The sequence below is a fragment of the Hemicordylus capensis genome, chromosome 2 (assembly GCF_027244095.1).
Source record: "Hemicordylus capensis ecotype Gifberg chromosome 2, rHemCap1.1.pri, whole genome shotgun sequence".
In the NCBI taxonomy this organism is placed as follows: Eukaryota; Metazoa; Chordata; class Lepidosauria; order Squamata; family Cordylidae; genus Hemicordylus; species Hemicordylus capensis.
Genome location: NC_069658.1, coordinates 225538716 through 225561778, shown reverse-complemented (window position 1 = coordinate 225561778; position 23063 = coordinate 225538716). Strand labels below are relative to the sequence as shown.

At 49.6% G+C, this 23063-nt stretch overlaps 1 protein-coding gene across 8 annotated transcripts in view; it reads right to left on the bottom strand.

Moving 5' to 3' along the window:
* Window positions 1-23063, bottom strand: part of RXRB (retinoid X receptor beta) — a 29415-nt gene that overhangs the window by 3624 nt on the left and 2728 nt on the right. For 4 of the 8 annotated variants that reach the window (XM_053292651.1, XM_053292652.1, XM_053292657.1 and 1 more), the window contains exons 2-9: window positions 14296-14528; window positions 13994-14147; window positions 12672-12851; window positions 10972-11201; window positions 10377-10506; window positions 8030-8162; window positions 912-1003; window positions 563-668 (exon numbers count right to left, since the gene is read on the bottom strand). In XM_053292651.1, the coding sequence (XP_053148626.1) occupies window positions 563-668; window positions 912-1003; window positions 8030-8162; window positions 10377-10506; window positions 10972-11201; window positions 12672-12851; window positions 13994-14147; window positions 14296-14528 (1258 nt within the window). The remainder of the gene's footprint in view (window positions 1-562; window positions 669-911; window positions 1004-8029; window positions 8163-10376; window positions 10507-10971; window positions 11202-12671; window positions 12852-13993; window positions 14148-14295; window positions 14529-23063) is intronic. The other 4 variants (XM_053292653.1, XM_053292654.1, XM_053292655.1 and 1 more) reach the window with 2 other exon arrangements.

Sequence of the window (23063 nt, the reverse complement as noted above, 5' to 3'; positions counted from 1 at the left end):
AGCTGAAGACAGATCATCCTGGAGAGAATCTATCTATGTGGTCGCTAAGAGTCGACACCGACTTGGTGGCACTTAATCAATCAATCAATCAGGTAGGGCTGGGAAAGAAGGACCCTGCTTGAAAACCTAGAGCGCTGCTGCCAGCCAGAGTAAGCAATTCTGTGCTAGATGGGTCAATAGCCTGACTAGGTCTTTGAAAGACGACAAGCCGCGAGCGAAACTCATCAGAAACATTTGGCTGTGGGAACGAGGTCTCATGCCTCTCACACAACCCCTCCAAAAGCCCATTTTCCTGCCCCCGCTTCCCATCTTCACATGGGGGACCTGAATCCAGTCCTCCTGGCTAGCTCCACAACTGGGGGGCAAGGGGACAGGGGTGCAATTCAACATTTCCCTCCAGGTTTCTTGTGGCTTAAATGGGGGGAAAGAGACATGTAAGATGGCCAGGGTTTCCCTTCCCCACCTGTGCTTTCAAAATCTCCTTAACACATTTCTCCCAGATAGAACCCATTGCTGGACTGCTCCCTGTCCAGATTCCCCCCACTCCGGCCCCAATCCATACCTGCCCTGCTGCTCAGGGTACTTCTGCTTGCAGTAGGACTCAAGTGAGGCGTACACCTTCTCCCGCAGCAGCTCCACCTCCCCTGGGTTCGAGAGCCCCTTGGCATCTGGGGGGAGGACCAAGAGGAGAGCGAGGGTTGACAGACAAGACAAGGCAGAAGATCCCTTCTGGTGGCTGATGCCAAGAAGAGAGATCCTCTGTGGACACGAGGACACCCCCCCCCACACTCGAGAGGAAGCCAAAGCTCCCCAAACGCACACGGCTGGGGCCCTCTGGAAGAGGTGCCAGAGAGGCCAAGGCAGGAGGGGAGCAGGGGAGACCCCTCCCTTCCTCTGGCCCCTCTCCTCACCCGGGTTGAAGAGGATGATGGCCCGCAGGCAGCCCAACTCTGTCTTGTCCATCCGCATGTCCCGCATCTTCGACACCAGCTCCGTCAGCACCCTGCAGGGAAGGCCAAGGAGGGGGTGAGTCAAGCCGTTTCCTGGACCTAGCAGGGTGGTCCCTTCTCCCCTACCTCCTTGCCTTGGTCTCCACCTCTGGCAAAGAGCTGCTCACCAAGGGGAAGACCCCCTTCCCCACCCACCCCCACACACACTTTGGCTGAGCAGGACAGAAGCCAGATGCAGAGAGATCCGGGTCTACTCCACACTTCCCTTCCCTTCCCTGACACAAGTGCAGAGGCACAACTGGGTGCAGTTTCAGCAGCCGGAGAATCTCAGCTTCACTTAAATAAGACAGTCAAGCGGGGCCTCTTGTCGATGTGGGACTTAGAGGCGACTTCTCCCCCAGACCTTGGGGCACTGGTCCGTGGCCTGTCTGCGCGGGGGGGGAGGCAAATGTCCTGAGGGGTCTCCTCAGAAACCTCCCACCACCCCACGCCCGCTGCCAATCTTTGCCATTTATATGTTAAAGTTCATGAGTTCTTTGCCAGGGTGGGTGGGTGGGAGGTGAGCCGAGCAGGCCTCCCCCATGGTGGCGAGTGCAGCGCCTGTGGGGGGGGGAGCCTCCAAATGTCCCCCTGCCAATGCCACAAGCCCCCATCCCCCTTCGTGCAGGGCAGCCGAGGCAGCAGGCAAGCTGCCTGCCTCCAAGTTAGCGTGGCTGCTCCCGGTGGCAAGGCAAGGCGAGACGGGGGAAGCCTTCCAAGACCCATGGTGGGGCCTCCAAATGTCCCCCTGCAGTGCCACAAGCCCCCGACCTCTCTCGGAATGGCACATGGGAGCAAGGGGCGGGGCGGCCAAGCCTCCTCACGTGGCCTGACTTCCTTCCTCCCAGTCAGTGAAGCTGCTCCCAGCCGGGGCCTGTGTGCTGTGTGCAGACTCACCCCTCCACGTGAGGAGAGGAGAGACGGAGACTAATAGGAGAGCCCAGCGGCGGCGGCGGCGGCGGCGGCGAGAGGGAGTGGTTGGCTGCCTGCCTGCTGGCTTCATTGACTGTTACTGCGGAGCTGACTGACTGATTGGGGAGGGACGAGGAAGGTAAAGAAACCACATTTTTTTCAAAGGAAGCAACATCGGAGGTACAAGTGGAATGGGGGGGAATGCAAAAAGAGGAAGAGGGATGGGGGCAGGCTGGCTGCATGGTTACTGCTGACTCGTAAGAAGAGAGATGAAGGCCAAATAAACAACTGGCCTTTTTAAAAAGTAAGCATTGCCGCAGAGATAACAAGTGCAATGCATGTGAATTGAGAAAACATATGGGGGGGGGGAGAGGGGGAGATGAGAAAGGGGCAGTGAAAGAGGGCAGGGTGAGGGCCGGGGAAGCAAGGTATGAAATGGTGAATGGAGAAGAGGGAAGGAGGGAAAGTAGGATGAAGAAGGGACTGGCAAGCAAAGAGGGAGCCAGCCAGGCACAACAATAAAGGGGGGAAAGGGAGGGCACGGAGGCAGCAGTGCCGTGGAGTAGGCATGTTAAAGATTGGGATCTTGCAGGCTGAGTAATCCATTTGATGAGGGGCTAAAGCTGCTGAAGAAATGCTTTTTTAAAAAGACTTGCATCAACATAAGACTGCAAATCAGTTGATGGGGATATTTTTAAAGCTGCCTTTTTGCAGTGTTCGCTCTAAATTTTTTTCACCTGTGTGTGGAAATTAATTTTTGTTCTGGGTGGCAGTATCAAGGCAGTGTGAGTGCACATGCATTCAGAGTGGGGCCTTCCTGATTCAACTTGGGTGGGATCTAAAATTAGCTAAGCAGACGTTAAAAAAAACTTGTGTGCATGCGCACATGTGAAAACCATAGGAAGCTGCCATATACTGAGTCTATCTAGCTCAGTCTTGTCTACACAGACTGGCAGCAGCTTCTCCAAGATTGCAGGCAGGAATCTCTCTCAGCCCTGTCTTGGAGATGCTGCCAGGGAGGGAACTTAGAACCTTCTGCTCTTCCCAGAGCGGCTGCTCCATCCCCTGAGGGGAATATCTTACTGTGCTCACACACACCAAGTCTCCCTTTCATATGCAACCAGGGTGGACCCTGCTTAGCTAAGGGGACAAGTCATGCTCGCTACCACAAGACCAGCTCTCCTGGTTTTGTGGGAACACTGCTCTCATGCCTTTTAAATGCTTACTTATGATTAAACGCTAAGAAACTGGACAGAATATTTGGATGGCACTCCTATTTGTGGTATGGCAAAAGTAAAGTACATAAAGATTTTCTTAACCACTATATAAGAAGGAGTTTAATGAAAGTTTGGGTAAAATATTAAAAAATGGTTGGAATGTAAAACTCCACTATGGTTATCCCCGATTGAAGCTTTAGTACGTAAAGAGGTAAATATGCAATCGCAATGGGGTACTTATAGAGATTTGTTATGTTTTCAAGAAAAGGACTGTAAGTTAAAAAGTTTAGTTGAAGTACAAAATTGGGTTAGTAATTGGTTTCAGTACCATCAGTTAAATGAAGTTTATAAGAAAGATCTTAACGTTGGATTTGAGGATCAGACATTGAGATTTGAGAAGGAGCTGTGTGAAAATGACGAAAAATTAGTTTCCAAAATGTACAAGCTCGTGCTTATGGAGGAGACAAGAGATGAAGTGGTTAAAACGACTATGGTAAAATGGGCTCAAGATGTGGGCTATAATATAGAAATGGCAGCCTGGGAAAAATTATGGAAAACTGACTTAAAGTTCACTGCATGTCATGTTTTAAAAGAAAATTATTATAAAATGATGTATAGGTGGTATTTGATGCCTAAAAAATTGGCATTAATGTATAAAAATGTTTCAAACAAATGCTGAAAATGTGGACACTCTGAAGGAACCTTTTTTCATATGTGGTGGTCTTGTAGGAAGGCTAAGGCCTTTTGGGACATGATATATAATGAGTTAAAGAAAAATTTTAAAATGACATTTCCTAAGAAGCCAGAATCCTTCCTGCTGGGAATAACGCAAGGAGTGTTTTCTGCAACCAATTTAACATTCTTTATGTACGCTACTACGGTGGCCAGAATAATATATGTGCAGAAATGGGAGAGTAATGAACTGCCTTCAAAAGAAGATTGGCTGATAAAAATTTTGGAATACGCGGAGACGGCAAAACTCACAGCACTGATAAGAGATCAAAATTTGGAATGTTTTAAAGAAGATTGGAAACCATTTTTATTATACTTAAAGAACTATTTCCCTAATATTGATTTTACAACAGGGTTTGAAATTTAGTAATAATAGCAGGTTGGGTAAATCAAAATCGAGTTTGTAAGGTTTAAGATATATGTTTTGAATTACTATTATAGCAAGGGTTAATTCTATAGTTGGTGATTCACGAGGAGGTGTGAGCGGGAAGTCAATATTTGTTTAATGTGATGTGAATGTTAAGATACTGTTAAAATCAATAAAAATTTAAATATGAAAAATCCTAAGAAACTGGGGTGACTCCGTATATGCCGTTCTGTTGTTCTGATCTGAAATCAAATGAGTGGATATATATTGTCTAAACTGATTGCTAGTAGGTGACTTCTCTTTCTGTTTGGCATAAATGGCATCGAATGTGATGGATTTATTGGAGTCATGTGGCTAAAAGTCAGCATAAATATGAATATGTTGTTTGCACATGCCCTTCCTTTAAGTGACTCAGTGTAGAGGATTCTTTCTTCCTGCTTTCATTCTTACTATAATCTTGCGAGGTGGGTTAGGATGAGAGGGAGTATCTAGTTCAAGGTTATCCCCTGAGCTTCCTGGCTGAGTATGCAAGGATTTGAACCCAATTCTCCCCAGTTCTCATCCAACACTGTAACCAGCAAACCACACTGGCTTTAAACTGTGAGTGTGTGGGGTACTGAGTGCAAGAGACAAAGGAGACTGAACTGCCAGTCTGTGAAGACAATACTGAGCTAGATAGACCAATGGTCAGACTCAGTAAATGGCAGCTTCCTATGTACTCATCATTTTAGCTATGAAACAGGTACTGAGTAGCGAAACATTATTAAGGTGGGCTTGCATGAACTAAAAAACAAACCCATACAATAGTGGCTCTTCATAGGGGCACCTATGGAACCTTACATACACTTACTCCATAGTAAACCTGTGTTCAATGGGATGAACTCACGAGATTTTGTGTTCAAGACTGAATCTGTTCCTCCTCAATTGGTTCAGATATACTTGCAAATGTAAAGTGGAAGAAAGGAAAAAACTGTGAAATACAATTTTTGTTTCTTTTGTATGTGTGATAAGAGTATGTGTGCATGCTTGTTTCTATAGTGGCACAGAACAAGTGCACACATTGCCTTGATACGACTGCTCAGAACAAAACTCATTCTGCACATGGATGAAAGAAATTGGAGGGAATACTGGTGCTGAGAGCAGGTTGCCATCTAAAGCACAGGAGCAGCACAGGGTGGAAGAGGGTGAGAATCAGAGCAGAGGGGCTGCCGTGTTACAAGGAGAAACAGACCAAGAGCCCTGTGGCACACTAAAGCAGAAGCACTGTATATCAGCATAAAGAGTCTTGTACATGTTTACATTCTTGCAGCTGCTTAAATACTGAAGCCTTTAGAGGCAGCGGGGTGTGTGTGTGTGTGCACATGTGCGCCAAAGGCTTTTAGGTCCAGGCTCCAAAATTACCTAGGTGCACTACTGGTTGTATTACAGCTCCCATCATACCCAACATGACTGTTAGCCACTGTGGCTGAGAACGATGGGAGCTGTAGTCCAAAAATAGGCAGATCTACAAATCGTGTAGATCACATTGGTGTGGGATTTGTGACATTTTTTTTAATTGGAACATTTTCTCTACATGAAAATGGGATCCGGGTCAACATGTTTCTTTGACTTATATTATACTGTGTTAAACCTCAAAAGGGTACAGCATGTTGATTTTACAAGCTGCATCAATATTTCAAATGTTTTTCCAGTAGCCAAAGTAGTTTAACTGAAATATCCAGTTAGGAAAGAAACCTCAATAAAGCATACAGAGAAGCTAATCCTACCCACTCACTAGTAAGTCCCACTGAGTTCAGTAGGACTTACTCCCAGGTAAGTGTCATTGGACTGCTGCCTTAATGTGGTTTAAATGTTATAACTGAAAAATTCGAAGTTTTGCAAATTAAGTTAATGGAAATACATGTAAATATTTTAAGACGTAATCATGCAGGGTCAAGTAGACTTCCTTTATATCCATGATTGGGACTTGCGGTGCATGTTTTTCTTTTTCTTCCAGTTAAAAGCAGTTGAATTGGCCTCCCACTCCATGGATCAGGCCCTTGGTGTGAGGGAGAGGGGTTTTTTAACCCTCTGCCCCTACCACCGTTGTGATCTGGATCAAACACACCACACCCGACTGCTATTTAGTAAATGGAAAATTAGTATGCTGGCTCCAATCCCATGTGTCTGGTAGCACCTTGTTTGACCTCTCTTCTCTCCCTCCCATGGCATCACGCACTTGACAAAAAATGAGGGCCCTGAACACTGTTAACATCCAAGAGGGGTGACCTGCACTGCTGACACTTGAAAAATCACAACTTTTTAGAACTGGCCAATTTGACTGGTATTGTATCCATTATACAATATTAAACCCGTCCTGGCTTCCCTATTTGGATGTGAAATACAGCATTATTTTGATACAAAAAAATCAAAAATTTAGATTTTTAAATTTATTTCAAAAGAGTTTTAAATTTGCTTTGTATTGTATTTTGTATTTTCTCCCCCGCCCCCTTTTTGGTCTGTTATGATTTATGTGTTTTTATTTTATGTTTTAATGCTGTGAGAACAAAGCCATATACAGCATCTAATGCCAGAGAACAATTTGTAACGCGATGCCTAACAAATAAAGGTGTTTATTATCTATCTATTTATTTCTCCTAGGTGTACCCATTGCTAATCCCATGTGTGGCAGCTCTCGTGAGAGTTCGCGAGCAGCTGCCCATTGGTGGGAGCAGGTGGTGGCGGGCTGGCCGGGCCACTGGGAGCAGCAGGCGGTGGTGGGCCAGCCCGGCCGCCAGGAATTGGCTGACAGGTGGATGGGAGGAGGTGGCGGGCCAGTTTTCCGGCTGGCCCACCAGCCAGAAACTGCAGGTGGGCGGGGAGGAAGAAGCGGGCTGCTCCCACCAGCGGGCAGCCGGCAGGCGCAAGTAGGCGGCAGCGGCCGGCCTGGCCCGGCCTCCAGGAGAAGCAGGCGGCGGCGGGCTAGCCTGGCTGCCGAGAATTGGTGGGTGGGTGGGTGGGAGGAGGTGACGGGCCGGCTTTCTGGCCGGCCCACCAGCCAGGAACCGTGGGCGGGGACAGGGGAGAAGCAGGCTGGCCGGGCTGGTGGAGGCTCAGATGCTCTGCACCCGGCCCAGCTAGTTATCATTTATTTTTATGATTAAAGATGGAGGGGGTGGGTGGGAAGACTCAGCTGTTGGCTTGAGGTTTCATGCCTGCATTTCAACTCCTTAACTTGGCCACTGTTCCACGAATTCAATTAAAAAAAACGGGCACACTTGTTCAGTGAATGATTCTGAGCTTTAAAAGGTTTCTTTTGCACAAATAGTGAAAAGGGAAAATTGCAAAATTTAATCCCTGTTGAATGGGGGTGACACAACTCCATGGGGTCAACAGATCCTAACCCAGGGATAGGCAAGCTTTGGCCTTCCAGCTCTTGTTGAACTACAACTCCCATCATCCTCAGCCACAATGTATTATGGCTGGGGATGATGGGAGTGGTAGTTCAGCAACAGCTGGCGTGCCAAAGGTTACCTACTCCTGTTCTAAACCTCTTTTGAAACTGAGGCAGGGGGTGGGGGGGGAGCCAGCTGGAGTCTCTTTGGCCCTTAGAGGGAATGGGCTCCACGCCAAGGCTGCCACGGACTCATTGCCCTGGGGGCACCTCTGGGAGGGGGAAGGTGGGCGGAAGGGGGGTCCCTGATGCCACATGCAAAGTTGCCCCATTTCACCCCTCCCTCATCCGCACTGCTGCACCCTCAAAGATGGCCACCAGCCCACCCACCTCTTGGTCCCTGACCTCCCTCTCTCCCCACTCCCGCCAGTGCCAGCACCTGTCAAAAATGGCTCCGACACCAGCACTGTGGGCACTGTTACGATGCACATGCAGTCCTGTGGCCAGTAGAATCCCATCCTTCACTGAAATTGAGCGGTGTGAAAAGGAGGCAATCAGCAACTCGTTCCAGCCTGCCGGAAAACAAGATATTAATAGTGGGGGGTGGGGGTGGGTGGGTGGCAGAGGGCGATGCACAGAGCAAAGCCCCAGAGGAGAGCTGGTCTTGTGATAGCAAGCATGACTTGTCCCCATAGCTAAGCAGGGTCTGCCCTAGTTGCATGTGAATGGGAGACTTGATGTGTGAGCACTGCAAGATATTCCCCTCAGGGGATGGAGCAGCTCTGGGAAGAGCAGAAGGTTTCAAGTTCCCTCCCTAGCTTCTCCAAGATAGGGCTGAGAGAGATTCTTGCCTGCAACCTTGAAGAAGCCGCTGCCAGTCTGTGAAGACAATACTGAGCTAGATAGACCAATGGTCTGACTCAGTATATGGCAGTTTCCTATGTTCCTATGTTCCTAGCCCTCTGGGCTCAAGTAGGGTGCCCCGACTGCTAACAGCTTAGCTGTTTCTCCCTGCGGCTCTGCTGAGAGACAAGTTGTCACCAACCTTCAGCTCAGGTACCCCATAGAGATTGCGTGTGGATGTGTACAAGGACACATATTTAACCATTACGAGGCAGACGACTGCAGTGATGGATTATGTTCAGACTCAATTACTCATCACTACTCCCACTGAAATTAATAGGACAAGTAAATGTATCCCATTAGACTGCTTATGAGTAACTTAATCTGGATGTGAGTCAGTGACTGGAGCCGCCCGTCTCATAACTGCAACATTTAAATGTGTGTGGGTGTAGACACATATATACATAAAAACAAAAATATAAGTGTTACAGATAGGGAGGGAGGCTACTCCTGTCACTGGCTCACAGCCACACTAAGTTACTCATAAGCAGTCTATTAATTTCAATGGGAGCACTCAGCGCTAGTTTTCTGAAGCCTGTCAGTCAGGCTGAGGGGGAGAGCTCCAGCACATAGCCAGCCAATCAGAAGCAGAGGAAGAGGGTCTTCATCCTCCGCCCACCCCTTCTGCAGCAGACACATCAGATTCAAACCAGCGATCCTCTGATGAGGAACAAATAGTGCAGCTGCATCCTGGGGAGGCAGGAGGGCTCTGAGCACCCCTGGGGAGCCCTTCAAGCGGGGGAAATGGTGGGAACGTCCACACCCAATGAGAAGCCAAAGGTGCTTACAAATGCATCCTAAGATTTCCAAGTGCTGAAACACAGGCCTTTTTTCTTTCAGCCAAAATGATTTGAAAGAACAACGGGTCTGCTCATCTCCCACTAGCAGCATACAATCGCCTCCTAGAGACACCCCGTGGGCCATCCTGCTGCCCGCCCTGCAAGGGTCAGCCGGGGAGGCCTTGCAGCCGCCTCCTCTTGGAAGCGCACTTGGTGCATCTGTGGGGACAGGGCCTTCACGGCTGTGGTTCCCAGACACTGGAGCCCCCCCTCGAGGCCTGCCTGGCCCTTTCCCTCCTGGCATGCTGTAGGTGACTGAAGACTGCCTTGCTCAGACTGGGCTTCATTTGGCACACACAGACATCCCCCCACTTCCCCCCCGCCACCCCCATGACAAATTCCTTCATGGCTGATTGCCAGTGATGCTGCTGCTGCTGCTCTCTTTTCAGAACTGGGGAGGCCGTGAGCAGCATGTCAAGACCTGGGGCAGGGATCAAAGCTCAGGGGCAGAGCCCCTGCTTTGGATGCCAAAGGGCCCAGGTTCCATCCCTGGCGGCAGCATCTCCAGGTAGGGCTGGGAGAGGCTCTGCTCTGTCTGAAACCCCAGAGAGCCACTGCTAGATGGAGCAAGGGTCGGACTCAGTAGGAGGCAGTTGCCTATGAACTCTCATGCTGAAAATGTGGAGTCTGGACACTTCTTGCTTAGGAGCTGCCTTGTCAAAACGAGAATTGGCATCCCCCTACAGGCTTTGGAATTTGCCAGGTGCAAAGGGACTGCATTACATTCATGGCTGTTCTATTCAACCCTAATTCGGCCTCAGCCCCAACTGGCTCCCAAAGCTATATTCTGACTGGAAAATACTTTCTGCAATCCCTTCCTGTTTCAGGTCACTCGCAGGCCTGAAGCGGCCTGGGGAGTGTTCCCCCCTTGCCTTCTTCGGCTCAGGTCTGCCTGAGAAGGCTCTGGAGACCAAGCCCGGCTAGAAACCGCCTCGCCTTGGAACTGGGCGCTCGAGGGTGGACGATGCCGCTGCTTCTGCTGCCGAATCCCACCAACCTGGCCCACGCCCAGGCCGAAGGCTGCCTTTCCGCAGGACAACTCACCTGCTCGGAGCAAGATGACCTGGTCATCGAGGGGCAGCTCCGAAAAGTGGGGGATGCGCTTTGCCCACTCCACCAGCGTGAAGAGCTGCTTATCGGCCGCCTGGCAGATGTTGGTCACCGGGTCGTTGGGCTGCCGGAACAAGCAGAGGAGAAAGAGGGGCGTGTGGCTTGTGGGCATGCAAAGGAAGGCCTCCCCAGCCACATCCAGAGCCCCAGACCACACACTCCTGGCCCCCTAATGCCCAACGCCCGCTGGACGGCCTGCTGGGTGGCCCCCCCTAGGCCGTTTGCTCCAGAGGTCCCTTCTGGGCCCTCAGGATTCAGGGAGCCCAACCAGGTGAGCCCCGGCCTCCCTTCCCTCCCTCCCTCCCACAGCAGATCTAAGGAAGCCACCACTCCCCACCAGGGTTCCCTGTAGCAGGGATTCCCAGCTGTGGCTGGCAGCAACTCCTGGCCGGGGCTGCTGGGAGTTGTAGTCCACCACAGCTGGGAACCCTCGCCCCAGGGAACACTGCCTCCCGCCCCTTCCGACCCAAACCACCCCACCCCCCGCGGTAATTTTGGACTAATTTCTACAGCCCTTTTCGATATTTACCTCGTTCACTTCAAACGTCCGGGGTGAGCGTTCTGATCCCGCAGCACCACCACCCCAACTCACCGAACTGCCCCCCGTGCCGGATCCGTCGACGCTTTGGTCCGATTTCTGCTCCACGGCGAGCTCGGCTTCCAGAATCTTCTCCACCGGCATGTCCTCGTTGGCACCTCCCCCGACCAAATCCCCTTCCCCCTCCTTGTCCTTGCCGCGCTGCCGCTCCTCCTGCACAGCTGTGCGCATGCACAGGGGCACGGGGGGGGGGAAGGAAAGAGACGGGGCTCAGAGACGCAGCCACGGCCCGCCCACCCCCACCGAGCTCCGGCAGAGAGCACACCGGGGAGAGAGAGAGAGACGACGGAACCACGGAGCAAGCAAGCCCTCAGCCTGAGCGCAGTGGCACACACACCACCGCCCTCCCTCTCCCCACTCGCATGTGCGTGGTCAAGGGAGCGGGGAGACTGATCCCCACCATGCCAGGCTGCGGGCAGCACCTCCATCACCCTCCTGACTCAGGGATCCCGTCCCTCGGAGACAGGAGGAGGCCAGAGCGCCACACACACCTCCGCGCATGGCAGCAGCACGGCAACCCCCACCGCTGCTTCCCCTGAGCCCCCCCGGCCCAAGGGAAGCCCCGGTGGGGAGCCCTGCTGCGGGAGGAGGACGAACACAGAGATCAACCGCTGCCATTCCGAGGCTGCCCTGCAGGGAGAGAGGTGGCCGGGCCACTTTGCCCGGGACGGCAAACCCCTTGACGGGACTGCAGCTGCCCTTGGCCTCAGCCGGGGCCCTTCCCAGCCCTGCCGCCCGAGACTCAGCCTGGGACCTTCTGCTGAGAAATGGGGGCGCTTCACTACCTATCAGAAGGGCCGGTCCGGTCCACAGTATGCCCGTCTACCCAGGACTGCCGCCTGCCTCTGACAGGCAGCTGCTCTCCAAGGGCTCCATTTCCGACATGTGCAAACCAAGATCCCTGGTTAACTGGAGAGTCGGGGACTAAACTCGGGCCCTTGTGCACAGAAAGCAGGGGCTGGACTCTTGGGCTACAGAGGGACAATCCTTTCGAACAAGAGCCTTTCCAGAGCTACCAGAAGGGCTTACACCCAGTGCCAGGACACTCCTTTAGTCCCTCTAGCCCAGGGATTCTCAACACTGTTCCCCCAGATGTTATTGGACTTCAACTCCCATCATCCCCAACTAAATGCCACTGGGGCCAGGGATTATGGGAGCTGAAGTTCAATAACATCTGGGGACCCAACGTTGAGAATCCCTACTCTAGTCTACTCTGACTGGCAGCAACTCCTCAGGATTTTAGCCAGAGAAGGGTCTTTCCCAGCCCTGCTGCCTGGAGATGCTGCCAGGGATCAGGTGTGGGCCCTCCTGTGTGCAAAGCAGATGCTCCTCCACCAAGCTACGGTCCTTCCCCATTTAACTGGGGAAGAGAGAGCCCCTCGATGTGTATGTGCCCCAGCCCTTCAGCTCCACCTCATGACCCTAGACATGCCCCTCTAGGCACAACATGGGGAAGCCCCGCCCCTTGGGTCTCACAGCTGGCCCCGCCCCCTGCCCACTACCTTTATGCTGCGCCCCAGCCTTTAAGCTCCACCCCCATGACTCTAGAGATGCCTCTTTGGGCACACCACGGGAAGCCCCGCCCCTTGGGTCTCACAGCTGGCCCCGCCCCCTGCCCACCCGCCCGCTACCTTCGCGCTTCATGCCGGTGGCCAGGCATTTCTGGTAGCGGCAGTACTGGCAGCGGTTGCGCTGGCGCTTGTCCACGATGCAGTCCTTGTTGTCGCGGCACGTGTAGGTCAGGTCCTTGCGGATGGTGCGCTTGAAGAACCCCTTGCAGCCCTCGCAGCTGTACACCCCGTAGTGCTTCCCTAAGGGACGCCAGCCAGGAGGAGGAAGGCAAGGACGACTGAGTCCCAGGTCCAAGGTGGCCGCCCACTCTCCCCACCCATTTCTCCTCCCAGAGGCCACGGGGGGCGGGGTTCCCCCCCCTTCCCCTAAGCCGCTTTCCTTCAGAGAATCCAGGCTAAGCAGTACATGAGCCAGCTGGGCTGTCAGTACCATCTCGGTGGGGTGGGGGAATTCCCACCGTGATTTTTGACAAGGGCTACACCCCTAACCTAGAGATGGAAAATAGGCGATATAGCACAGCCAGACTTTTGGTGTGCTATCACGCTTTTATTGTCCTGCCCACTGGGCCTGCAGCGGCCAAATGTGTAATGGTGTTTTAAAAGCTCTTAGAAGTTTTAAAAAACAGAAACACAACGGTGAAACTTCATCAACATTGTCAGAGGAAGGGAAATGAAAATTGGCAGGAATGTCCTCCAAAGATGACTCCATGGAGAGAGGACAATGATTTGTTTATCGTTACCCTAATCCTGACTCTAAGCCTTTCCTCTGTGCAAAAATGGCTGCAATTCTACCCTACTGGCTTGGGGGTTAGGGTAACGTAGGAGTGGTAAGACAGAGGAAGTGCAAGAACGCGATCACCTGCTTTCCATCTCTAGGGGGGCAGACGTTGCCAGAACTCACTGTGAGCATTCATCCCCTGATAGGTTACCAAGGGGGCAAATTTGTGGGCCTGGCTCATAGACTGAAGGGAGCTCCGGTGCCCTCCGCATTTCCCTCCCAAAGGTATTCTGGCGCCCAGGTCTCCCAGCCTCCTTGCAGTCAATCTCAAAGTCCCATCCAGTGCTCCCTGTAACAGAGAATTCCAGGTGATGCTGCCTGCAGCTTCCAGCATTGATATACAAATATCTGTAGTAGAGTGAGGTGTAGCATCCCCAGCCAAAGGCCATTGCAATGGGGAATCCTGGGAGTTGTAGTCCACAACACCCGAGAGGCTCTGTTGCAGAGGAAACTGGTCCCAACATCTCAGTCCCACCCCCAGCCCCATCTCCACTGGTGAGCCCAGCAATGGACAGCCCTGCTCCCCCCGCCCTGGGCCCTGAAACCCAACATTCCCAGGACTCCGGGCATCCCATCAAGGCAAGCTGCCCCGGCGTCCGCGCACCTGACGACCGATCACCGCAGATGGCACAGAGGCGCTTCCCGGGCACCATGCCGCCGTGGAGGTGGCCAGGCATCACCCTCATGCCCAGCGGGGGCTTCACATCATCCGAGCTGCTGACCGAATGGAGTCCTGACAAGTTCACCGTGGAATTAATCTGGGAAGGGCAGGAAGGGAGCCCTAGTCAACATCAATGCCGCCGCCACCCTGCAAGCCCTGCCCCATAGTGTGGACTTCAGGATTCCTCGCCCTATGCCTCTCCCAGTCCAGCCTTAGGAACTCGGGTATCCGGACCGCGCTCTTACCTGAGGGCTGCTGACAGGTCCATAGCCAATGGAGGGCGTTGTGGGGAGGCCTGGGGACCCCATAGAGGAGCTGATCACTGGGAAGGGGGACCCCAGTCCACTGATGGAGGTGGTCATGGCAGACCCAATCATGGAAGGGTGAAGTGGGGCTGAAGGCTCAGGCGGGGGGGATGTTCCTGTGCCCCGCAAAGGGGGAGACGAGCTGAGAGAGGAACTATCCGGACTCCTGCAGTCTTAAAAGAAGGGAAGGGGAAGCGAGGGGAGAACAAGCGTGAGTCCAAGGGGCCCCTCCACTGTTGCCCACAGTCCTGAAGTCAAGGGAGCCAGACCCCAAAGTGCCAGTCCGGCCAGAAGACAGACTCCTCACCCCTTCTCTCAGAACTTCCCCAGAAATGCCCACCCCGGACACCCTTGGCTTCCTCTCCGGATATTTTGCAAAACTGCAAGGGAATCACATGACTGGCTGGTTTCCTGATTACCCTGTTACCAAGGAAGCTGAGGGAGGTGGGACAGGAATCCAGGAGTGCTGATCCCCTGCCTTGAGATCTTCCAATGAAAAACCCAGCCCCAGCCCCCACAATAACACATACCCTTCTCCTGAAGGGAAATAGGGACAGCCCCACAGAAGAAGGGGGAAACACAAAACCTCAAGGCCAAGCCATGAGGCCCCCCCGGGTCCCTGGTCCAAATGATGACCATGCTTCAGGTGGACAGAGCCACAGAGATGGAGTCAGTAAAGGGCCAGAGAAACTGAGCTGGCGTCACCTTTTAAAGGGGCCATTCTCTTCTGTTTAGCACCTATTCAACCCCAGCAAGTCACCCCTCCAGTGACTGTTGCTGGTGTCTACTTTGTGTTTCATTTTAAATCATTAGCCCTTGGGGGGACAGGGAACCACCTTATTATTGTTATTCTATGTCAGGGATTCCCAAAAGGGGGTACACGTATCCCTAGAGGTATCTGAAGGGCTACTGGGCGGGGGGTACTCGGGGCCCTCCTGCCTTCCCACCCTGAAGCTGTACTATTTGTCCCCATCTGAGGATTGCTGGCTGGAAGCGGACCTGTCCTCAGTGATGTGTCCTCTGCAGAAGGGGAGGGAGAAGACCCTCCTCCTCTGCTGCTGATTGGCCGACTATATGCTGAAGCTCAGCATACCCCTCCCCAGCCTAACTGACAGGCTTCAGAAAATAAGCACCGACTACTTCCATTGAAATCAATAGAACCAATGGGCGGGGACAGGGGAGAAGCACCGACTACTTCCATTGAAATCAATAGAAATCAATAGTGTTTTTTAAAAAATTAATTTTATAATAAGGGTAGAATTTATAGTTATCACGAAAAGAGGTGCGCAGGAAGTCAATTTTGTAATTGTGTTTATTATGATTGTTATGGTTATTATTATTACTGTTAAAAGTTAATAAAAATTTGAAATCTGAAATCAATAGAACCAAACTTGTCCCATTTATTTCACTAAGACTGCTCATGAGAAACTTAGTGCGGCTGTGAGTCAATGACTGGAGTAGCCTGTCTCATAACCTCAAGACCCTCCTGTTCTCTCAGGCTTTTAATTAGGATTAATTTTAATAATTTTAAAAACTTCTTGTAATAATTTTATTCTATTGTTGTTATTGTCCAGGAGTTTTAATTTGCGACTTTTAAATATTTTAAATTTTGTACACCGCCTAGAGATATACATATCAGGTGGTATAAAAATATAACAAACAAATAAACAAATAACTGTAACACTTAAATGTCCACACAATCTCTATGGGTTAGCTGAGCTGAAGGCTTGCGACAGGGAGGGGTACACTTTTTTTTTTTTAAAGGCTAGAAATACGCAGCAGCCAGCTAAACACCGGGCGGGTTCCCAAGGTTTTAAATGTCCGTTCAGTTAATTTTAGTTCCCACTCGGGTTGGATCAGGAAGGCCCCCCTCTGAATGCACATGTGCACACACACTGCCTTGATGCCGCCGCCCAGAACAAAACTCATTCCACACAAAGATGAAAAGAATTAGAGGGAACACTGGATCCAGCCAGACACTGGCCACTGGCCTCTGCCCCCACCAAGGCCTGGCACTCTTGCAAAGGCAATTCTGAGCACCACTGGGCCATCCTGGCTAGGAGCCCCTGACAGGTTGGATTCATCATGCCAAGTAAGAGAGAGGGAGGAACAGGATTTGATGCTGTCCCTGAAGGAGAGGAAAGTTGCAGAGAAACCATTCCTGTCTGGTTCAAGAGGATTCCCAAGTTTAACAAAGGAGCAGAGAAAGATAAGAAGTCCCAGGACTGGGCTCTTCCCCCTCCCAAAGACATCCAGACCCAGAGATGGGTCCAGCACTATGGGATGGGGCCACAGGTCAGTAGCAGAACATCTGTTTTGGAATCTCAGTCCAGAGAATCTACTGATGCTCTTGGTGCAAAGGGGGTGGTGGTGGCGTTCAGTCGGTCCTGGATGGGGCCACGTTGCTGCATAAGGAACAGGCTCACACTTTGGGGATGCTGCTTGATCTAGTTCTGCTCCATGATGCTTAGGCAGCGCCAGAGGCACACAGCACCTTTCCCTAGCTTTGGCTGGCCCACCAGCGGCACTCCTAGCTGCTGAGAGATGGCCTGGCCACACTTATACAGGCTCTTGACACCCAGTCTGGATTACTGTAATGCATTCTATGTCCTTGAAGAGCGCCTGGAAATTGCAGCTGTGCCGCAGCCAGGCTCTTGGCTGGAACTGGCAGATGAGAGCACATCATGCCAGAGCCGAAAGAATTGCACTGGCTAAAGGTCTCCTACCAGCCCCAATTTAAGGTGCGGATTTTAACTTTCAGGGCTCTAAACCAGAGCTTCGGCCTGCCAACTACAACTCCCATCATCCCCAGCCACAGCAGCCAATAGTCCTGGGTGATAGGAACTGTAACCCAACATCTGTAGGGGGGACAAAGTTGTTCAGCTCTACCCTACCTTGGCTTGGGACCAGGGAATCTGAAGAACTGCCTGCTCCCCCTTCTGAGGCCCTTCTCCAGTCGCTCTCGGAGGTGGTAATAATCTCCGGTGGGTTTTACCTTTCTAATTTGTACCTTCTAAATTTGGTTTTTATCTAGATCTTGTTTTAGTTAATTTTCATTAATTTTACATTGGTTTTACATTTTATTGGTTTTAATTTTGCGAGCCTCCCTAAGCAGTAGTGCACTGGTGGGGCAGGGGATAACTATTCTAAATCAATCAATCAATCAATCAATCAATCTCCCAAGATGCATCTGTCCAGCCCCTTCACTGTCTCTTTGGCATCAGGCAAAGGCTGCCCTGTTCTGTCAGGATTATGGTAGTTGTAGGGCCAAAATCTGGCAGAAGGACCGAAGCTGAGCAGCCTAAACTGTTTGGAAAAATTAAGAATTAACAAATCGCCAGGGTTAGATGCCATCCACCCAAGAGTCCTTAAAGAACTCAAATGTGAAACTGCCGACCTCTTTGCAAAAATATACAATTTATCCTTAGGCTCTGTACCGGAAGACTGGAAAGTAGCCAATGTAACACCAATTTTCAAAAGGGGATTCAGGGAAGATCTGGGAAATTACAGACTGGTTAGCTTAATGTCTGTTCCAAGCAAATCGATGGAAAGCAGTCTCAAGGTTAAAATTGTTCAGCATGTAGAACAGTCTGAGACAACAGTGCTTTTAATCTTATGTAATTTCTTTGTTCTTTAATATTGTAAACTGCTTTGGGTGCTTTTGTCAAGGCAGAAAGACAGTATAAAAATGCAACACAATCAATCAATCAATCAATAAAAACAGGCCATGCTAAGAATGAACATGGCTTCTTAAAAGGTAAATCTTGCCTCACTAAACTTTTGGAGAGTCAACATGTGTGTGGATAAAGATGATCCAGTTGACATAGTATACCTGAACTTTCAAAAAGCTTTCGACAAAGTTCCTCATCAAAGACTCCTGAAGAAACTTAGCAGTCATGGGATAAGGGAACAACTACATGTGTGGATTGGTAACTGGTTGAAGGACAGGATCAGAGGGTAGGAATAAATGGACAGTTCTCTAAATGGAGAGAAATAAGAACTGGGACCAGATTGTGAGGAACTCCAAAATGATCTCTCCAAACTGGGGGAGTGGGCAATAAGATGGCAAATGCAGTTCAGTGTTAGCAAGTGTAAAGTGATGCACACTGGGGCAAAAAACCCCAAATTAACATATATGCTGATGGGGTCTGAGCTGTCGGTGACTGACCAGGAGAAGGATCTTAGGGCTGTGGTGGACAGCTCGTTGAAAGTGTTGACTCAGTGTGTGGCAGCTGTGAAAAAGGCTAATTCCATGCCTGGAATCATTAGGAAGGGGGTTATTTTCAAATTTTTATTTATTTATTATTTCTCTATGTAAACCGCTTTGGAAACTTTTGTTGAAAAGCATTATATAAATATGTGTTTGTTGGTTAGTTTGAAAATAAAACTGCTAATATTATAATGCCTTTATACAAAACTATGGTGTGGCTGCATTTGGAGTACTGCATACAGTTCTGGCCTCCATATCTTAAGAAGGACAATGTAGAACTGGAAAAGGTGCAGAAGAGGGCAACCAAGATTATCAGGGGCCTGGAGCACCTTCCGTACAAGGCAAGGCTACAACACCTGGGGCTTTTTAGTTTAGAAGAAAAGACTGAGGGAGACATAATAGAGGTCTATAACATCATGCATGGCGTGGAGAATGTTGATAGAAAGACATTTTTCTCTCTCTTGCAAAGCACTAGAACCAGGGGTCATCCTATAAACTGATTGCCAAGAAATTTAGGACTGACAAAAGTAGTACTTTTTCACACAATGTATAATCAACCTATGGAATTCTCTGCCACAAGATGTGGTGACAGCCAACAGCCTGGATGGCTTTAAGAAGGGTTTATATACAATCATGGAGAACAGGTCTATCAATAGCTACTAGTCTGAGGGCTATAGGCCACTGCAGCCTCAGAGGCAAGATGCCTCTAAATACCAGTTGCAGGGGAGTAACAGTAGGAGAAATGGCATGCCCTCAGTTCTTGCCTGTGGGCTTCCCAGAGGCATCTGGTGGGCCACTGTGCAGAACAGGATGCTAGACTAGATGGGCCTTGGGTCTGATCCAGTAAGGCTGTTCTCATGTAGGGCATGCCTTCTCTCTTGCTGTTGCTCCCCTGAAACTGGGATTCAGCGGCATCCAGCCTCTGAGCCTAGAGACAGCCTTTAGCCATCAAGACTAGTAGCCATTGATTGACCTGTCCTCCATAAATTTGTCTAAGCCCCTTTTAAAGACATCCACTTTGGGCTGTCACCACATCTTGTGGCAAAGAATTCCATAGGTTAAGCATGCATTGTATGAAAAAAATACTTCCTTTTGTGGGTCCTAAATTTCCCAGCCTTCGTTTTAATGGGATGACCCCTGGTTCTAGTGTTGTGAGAGAGGGAGAAACATTTCTTTCTATCCACTCTTTCCACTCCATGAATAATTTTTATACACCTTTATCATGTCTCCCTGTAGCTGCCTATTTTCCAAACTAAAAAGCCCCAGATGATGTAGCTTTGCCTCCTAAGGAAGGCTCTCCAGGCCCCTGATCATCTTGGTTGCCTTCTTCTGTGCCACCTCCAGTTCTATAATGTCCTTCTCAAGATACCAGAACTGCACGTAGTACTCAAAATGTGGCCACAGCATAGATTTGTATAAGGGCATTATAATAGTAGCATTTTTATTTTCAATCCGCTTCCTAATGATTACTAGCATGGAATTTTTCTTTTTCACAGCTGCAACACACTAAGCTGACACTTTCAACAAGCTGTCAACCATGACCCCAAGATCTCTCTCCTGGTCTGTCATCAACAGCTCAGACCCCATCAGTATATATGTGAAGTTGGGTTGTAGTTTTTTGGCCTCAATATGCATCACTACACTTGTTTACACTGAACCACATTTTCCATTTTGCCACCCACTCCCCCCAGTTTGGAGATATCCTTTTGGAGCTCCTCATAATTGGTTTTGGATTTCACTATCCTAAATAGTTTGGTGTCATTTGCAAATTTGTTTTTTTGTTGTATACCACCCAGAGACACAGGTTTTGGGTGGTATATAAATATGTTAAATAAATAAATAAATTTGGCCGCTGCTTACCCCAACTTCTAGATCATTTATGAACAAGTTAAAGAGTACTGGTCCCAGTATAGATCCCTGGGGGACCCCAATTCTTACTTCCCTCCATTGTGAAAACTGTCCATTTATTCTTACCCTTTGTTTCCTGTCCTTCAACTAGTTACCAATCTACACTGACTGCAGTGGGTCTCTAGGGTTTCAGGCAGGAGTCTTTCCCAGCCCTACCTGGAGATGCTGCCAGGGAGAGAATCTGGGACCTTCTGCATACAAAGCTGATGCTCTACCCCTGGGCTACAGCCCCATCCCCTAAGGGGAATATCCTACAGTATTCACATGTGGTCTCCCATCCAAATGTAAACCAAGGCAGATCCTACTTAGCAAAGGGGGAAGTTCAAGCTCTACTCCTCAAAGCATCAATTCTGATAACAAAACCCCAATCAGATAAGCCCAGCCAGTCACGAGGAGGGACGCCGGCTTACTCACAGAACAGAATTCAGAAAGGTTCAAGTGGGGGTTCTTCCAGTTTCACCATCACAATAGTCCTGCCAGGTGGGCCAGACCAAGAGGGAACCTAACGCCACCTGATAAGTTTCATGGCCAAAGAAGGGACTGAATGTAGGCTCTCCCTGTTCTCCCAGCATTTGTCCTTCTTAACTAAATGATTGGTGTGCCACACTAAGGTACCTAAACACCTGGGAGTCCCCTAAGGGGTACTTCATGGAATCAGTCCTCCTAATCCAACTCTGTCCAGGCAGGGTCCCCTCTCCCAGGCAAAACAGGCTATGGTCTTCCTCCACTTGACCTCCACATCTGGTATGAGAGGTATACCACCCCTGTATGTGGAGGTACTATTCTTGTCATATTGAAGGAAACCACCTCACCTCCATGAATTCACATCTCTAGCTGCCTCATGCTTAGGGAACTTCCTCCCAATGAAGAAATTCACCAAAAGCAAGCATTTTTCAGAAGAGATGGAGATCACCCCTTTCTTTTCAGGCTGGTGCTCTGAAGGAGAGGAAGCTGGGATTAAGCTGATGAGAAGGGCTGCATCAGTAACGTCTTTAGTTGTTCTCACACAGGGGTTCTCAAACTTGGGTCCCGCAGAGGTTGTTGGATTTCAACTCCCATAATCCACTGTGGCCAGAGATTATGGGTGTTGAAGTCCAATGACATCTGTGGACCCAAGTTTGAGAACCCCAGTTTTAGTGAAACATTAAAGGGAGTGTGTGTCTTTCTTCTATGGTCATTCCATTGCCAGATTTAACTCCCCAGACTTCTTTCTGCTGTTAAGCAGAAACACATCCAATTCCTAGAAGTGTGTATGAAATGGTATTTGGGGCTCCTTGCCACCGGGTTAGGAATGGGGTGTTGAAACCCAGAGCCCAAGTACCAAATCACAAAGCTGAGGAACACAGGAAGCTGCCTTATACTGAGTCAGACCAGTGGTCCATCTAGCTCAGTGATTCTCAAACTTGGGTCCTCAGGTGTTATTGGACTTCAACTCCCATAATCCTCAACCAAAGGCCACTGAGGCTGGGGATTATGGGAGTTGAAGTCCAATAACACCTGAGGACTCAAGTTTGAGAATCCCTGATCTAGCTCAACAATGTCTACACTGACTGGCAGTGACTCTCCAAGATTATAGGCAGGTGTCTTTCCCAGCTCTACCTGGAGATGGTGCCGAGGACCAAACCTGGGACTTTGTATGCAGGACACACAAGATGCTCTGTCACTGAGCTTTGGCCCCAGTCCTTAAGGCAGAGGTTCCCAACCTGTGGTTCTCCAGATGTTGCTGAATTTCAACTCCCATCGTACGCAGCCACAATGAACTGTAGCTTGGAATGGTAGATAGATAGATAGATAGATAGATAGATAGATAGATAGATGATAGCAGCTATAATTCAGCAGCATCTGGAGGACCACAGGTAAGGAACTTCTGCCCTAAGTCTCCCATCCAAACCCAAAGCAAGGAAGGCCCTGTTTAACAAGGAGGATAATTCTTGCTTGTTACCACAAATTCAGCTTTCACTGGCCAGATATCATTATTATTATTATTATACTGCTTTTCAATGAAAAAAATTCAAAATAGTTTTCATCCTCAGTTGACAGATGAAATAGTTTTCATACCAGTTATACCACCTTCCATTAAAATAATCTAAAGGCCATTTACAAAACATTTAAAACAATATTAAACCATAAAAACTACACAATAAGAATTAAAATGGAATATAAAAATACAAATCTTATTAAAAGTTTTTAAAACATGTACAATGTAACCATAAGATACAAAGCAGCAAACAAAACACTCATTTAAAAGCCTCGGTAAAAAGCCAAGATTCCACTTGCTTTCTAAAAATTGTGATGGAGAGTGGGGAGCAGAGGCCCACCGGGAGAGCATTCAAAGTCTGGGGGCAATGAGTGAGAAGGCCCTGTCCCGCACATATGACAGGCAATCCTCCTTCATTGTTGGCATACGGCGAAGGCCCCGCCCCATGACCTTGTTGAGTGGGCAAAAACCCTTGAAAGAAGGCAGTCCCTCAGGTATCCAGGGCCCAAACCATTTAGGGCTTTAAAGGTCAAAACCAGCACCTTGAATGGGGTATGGAAACAGATTGGCAGCCAATGTCGCTCTTTCAAAATGTGGATAATATGATCCCAG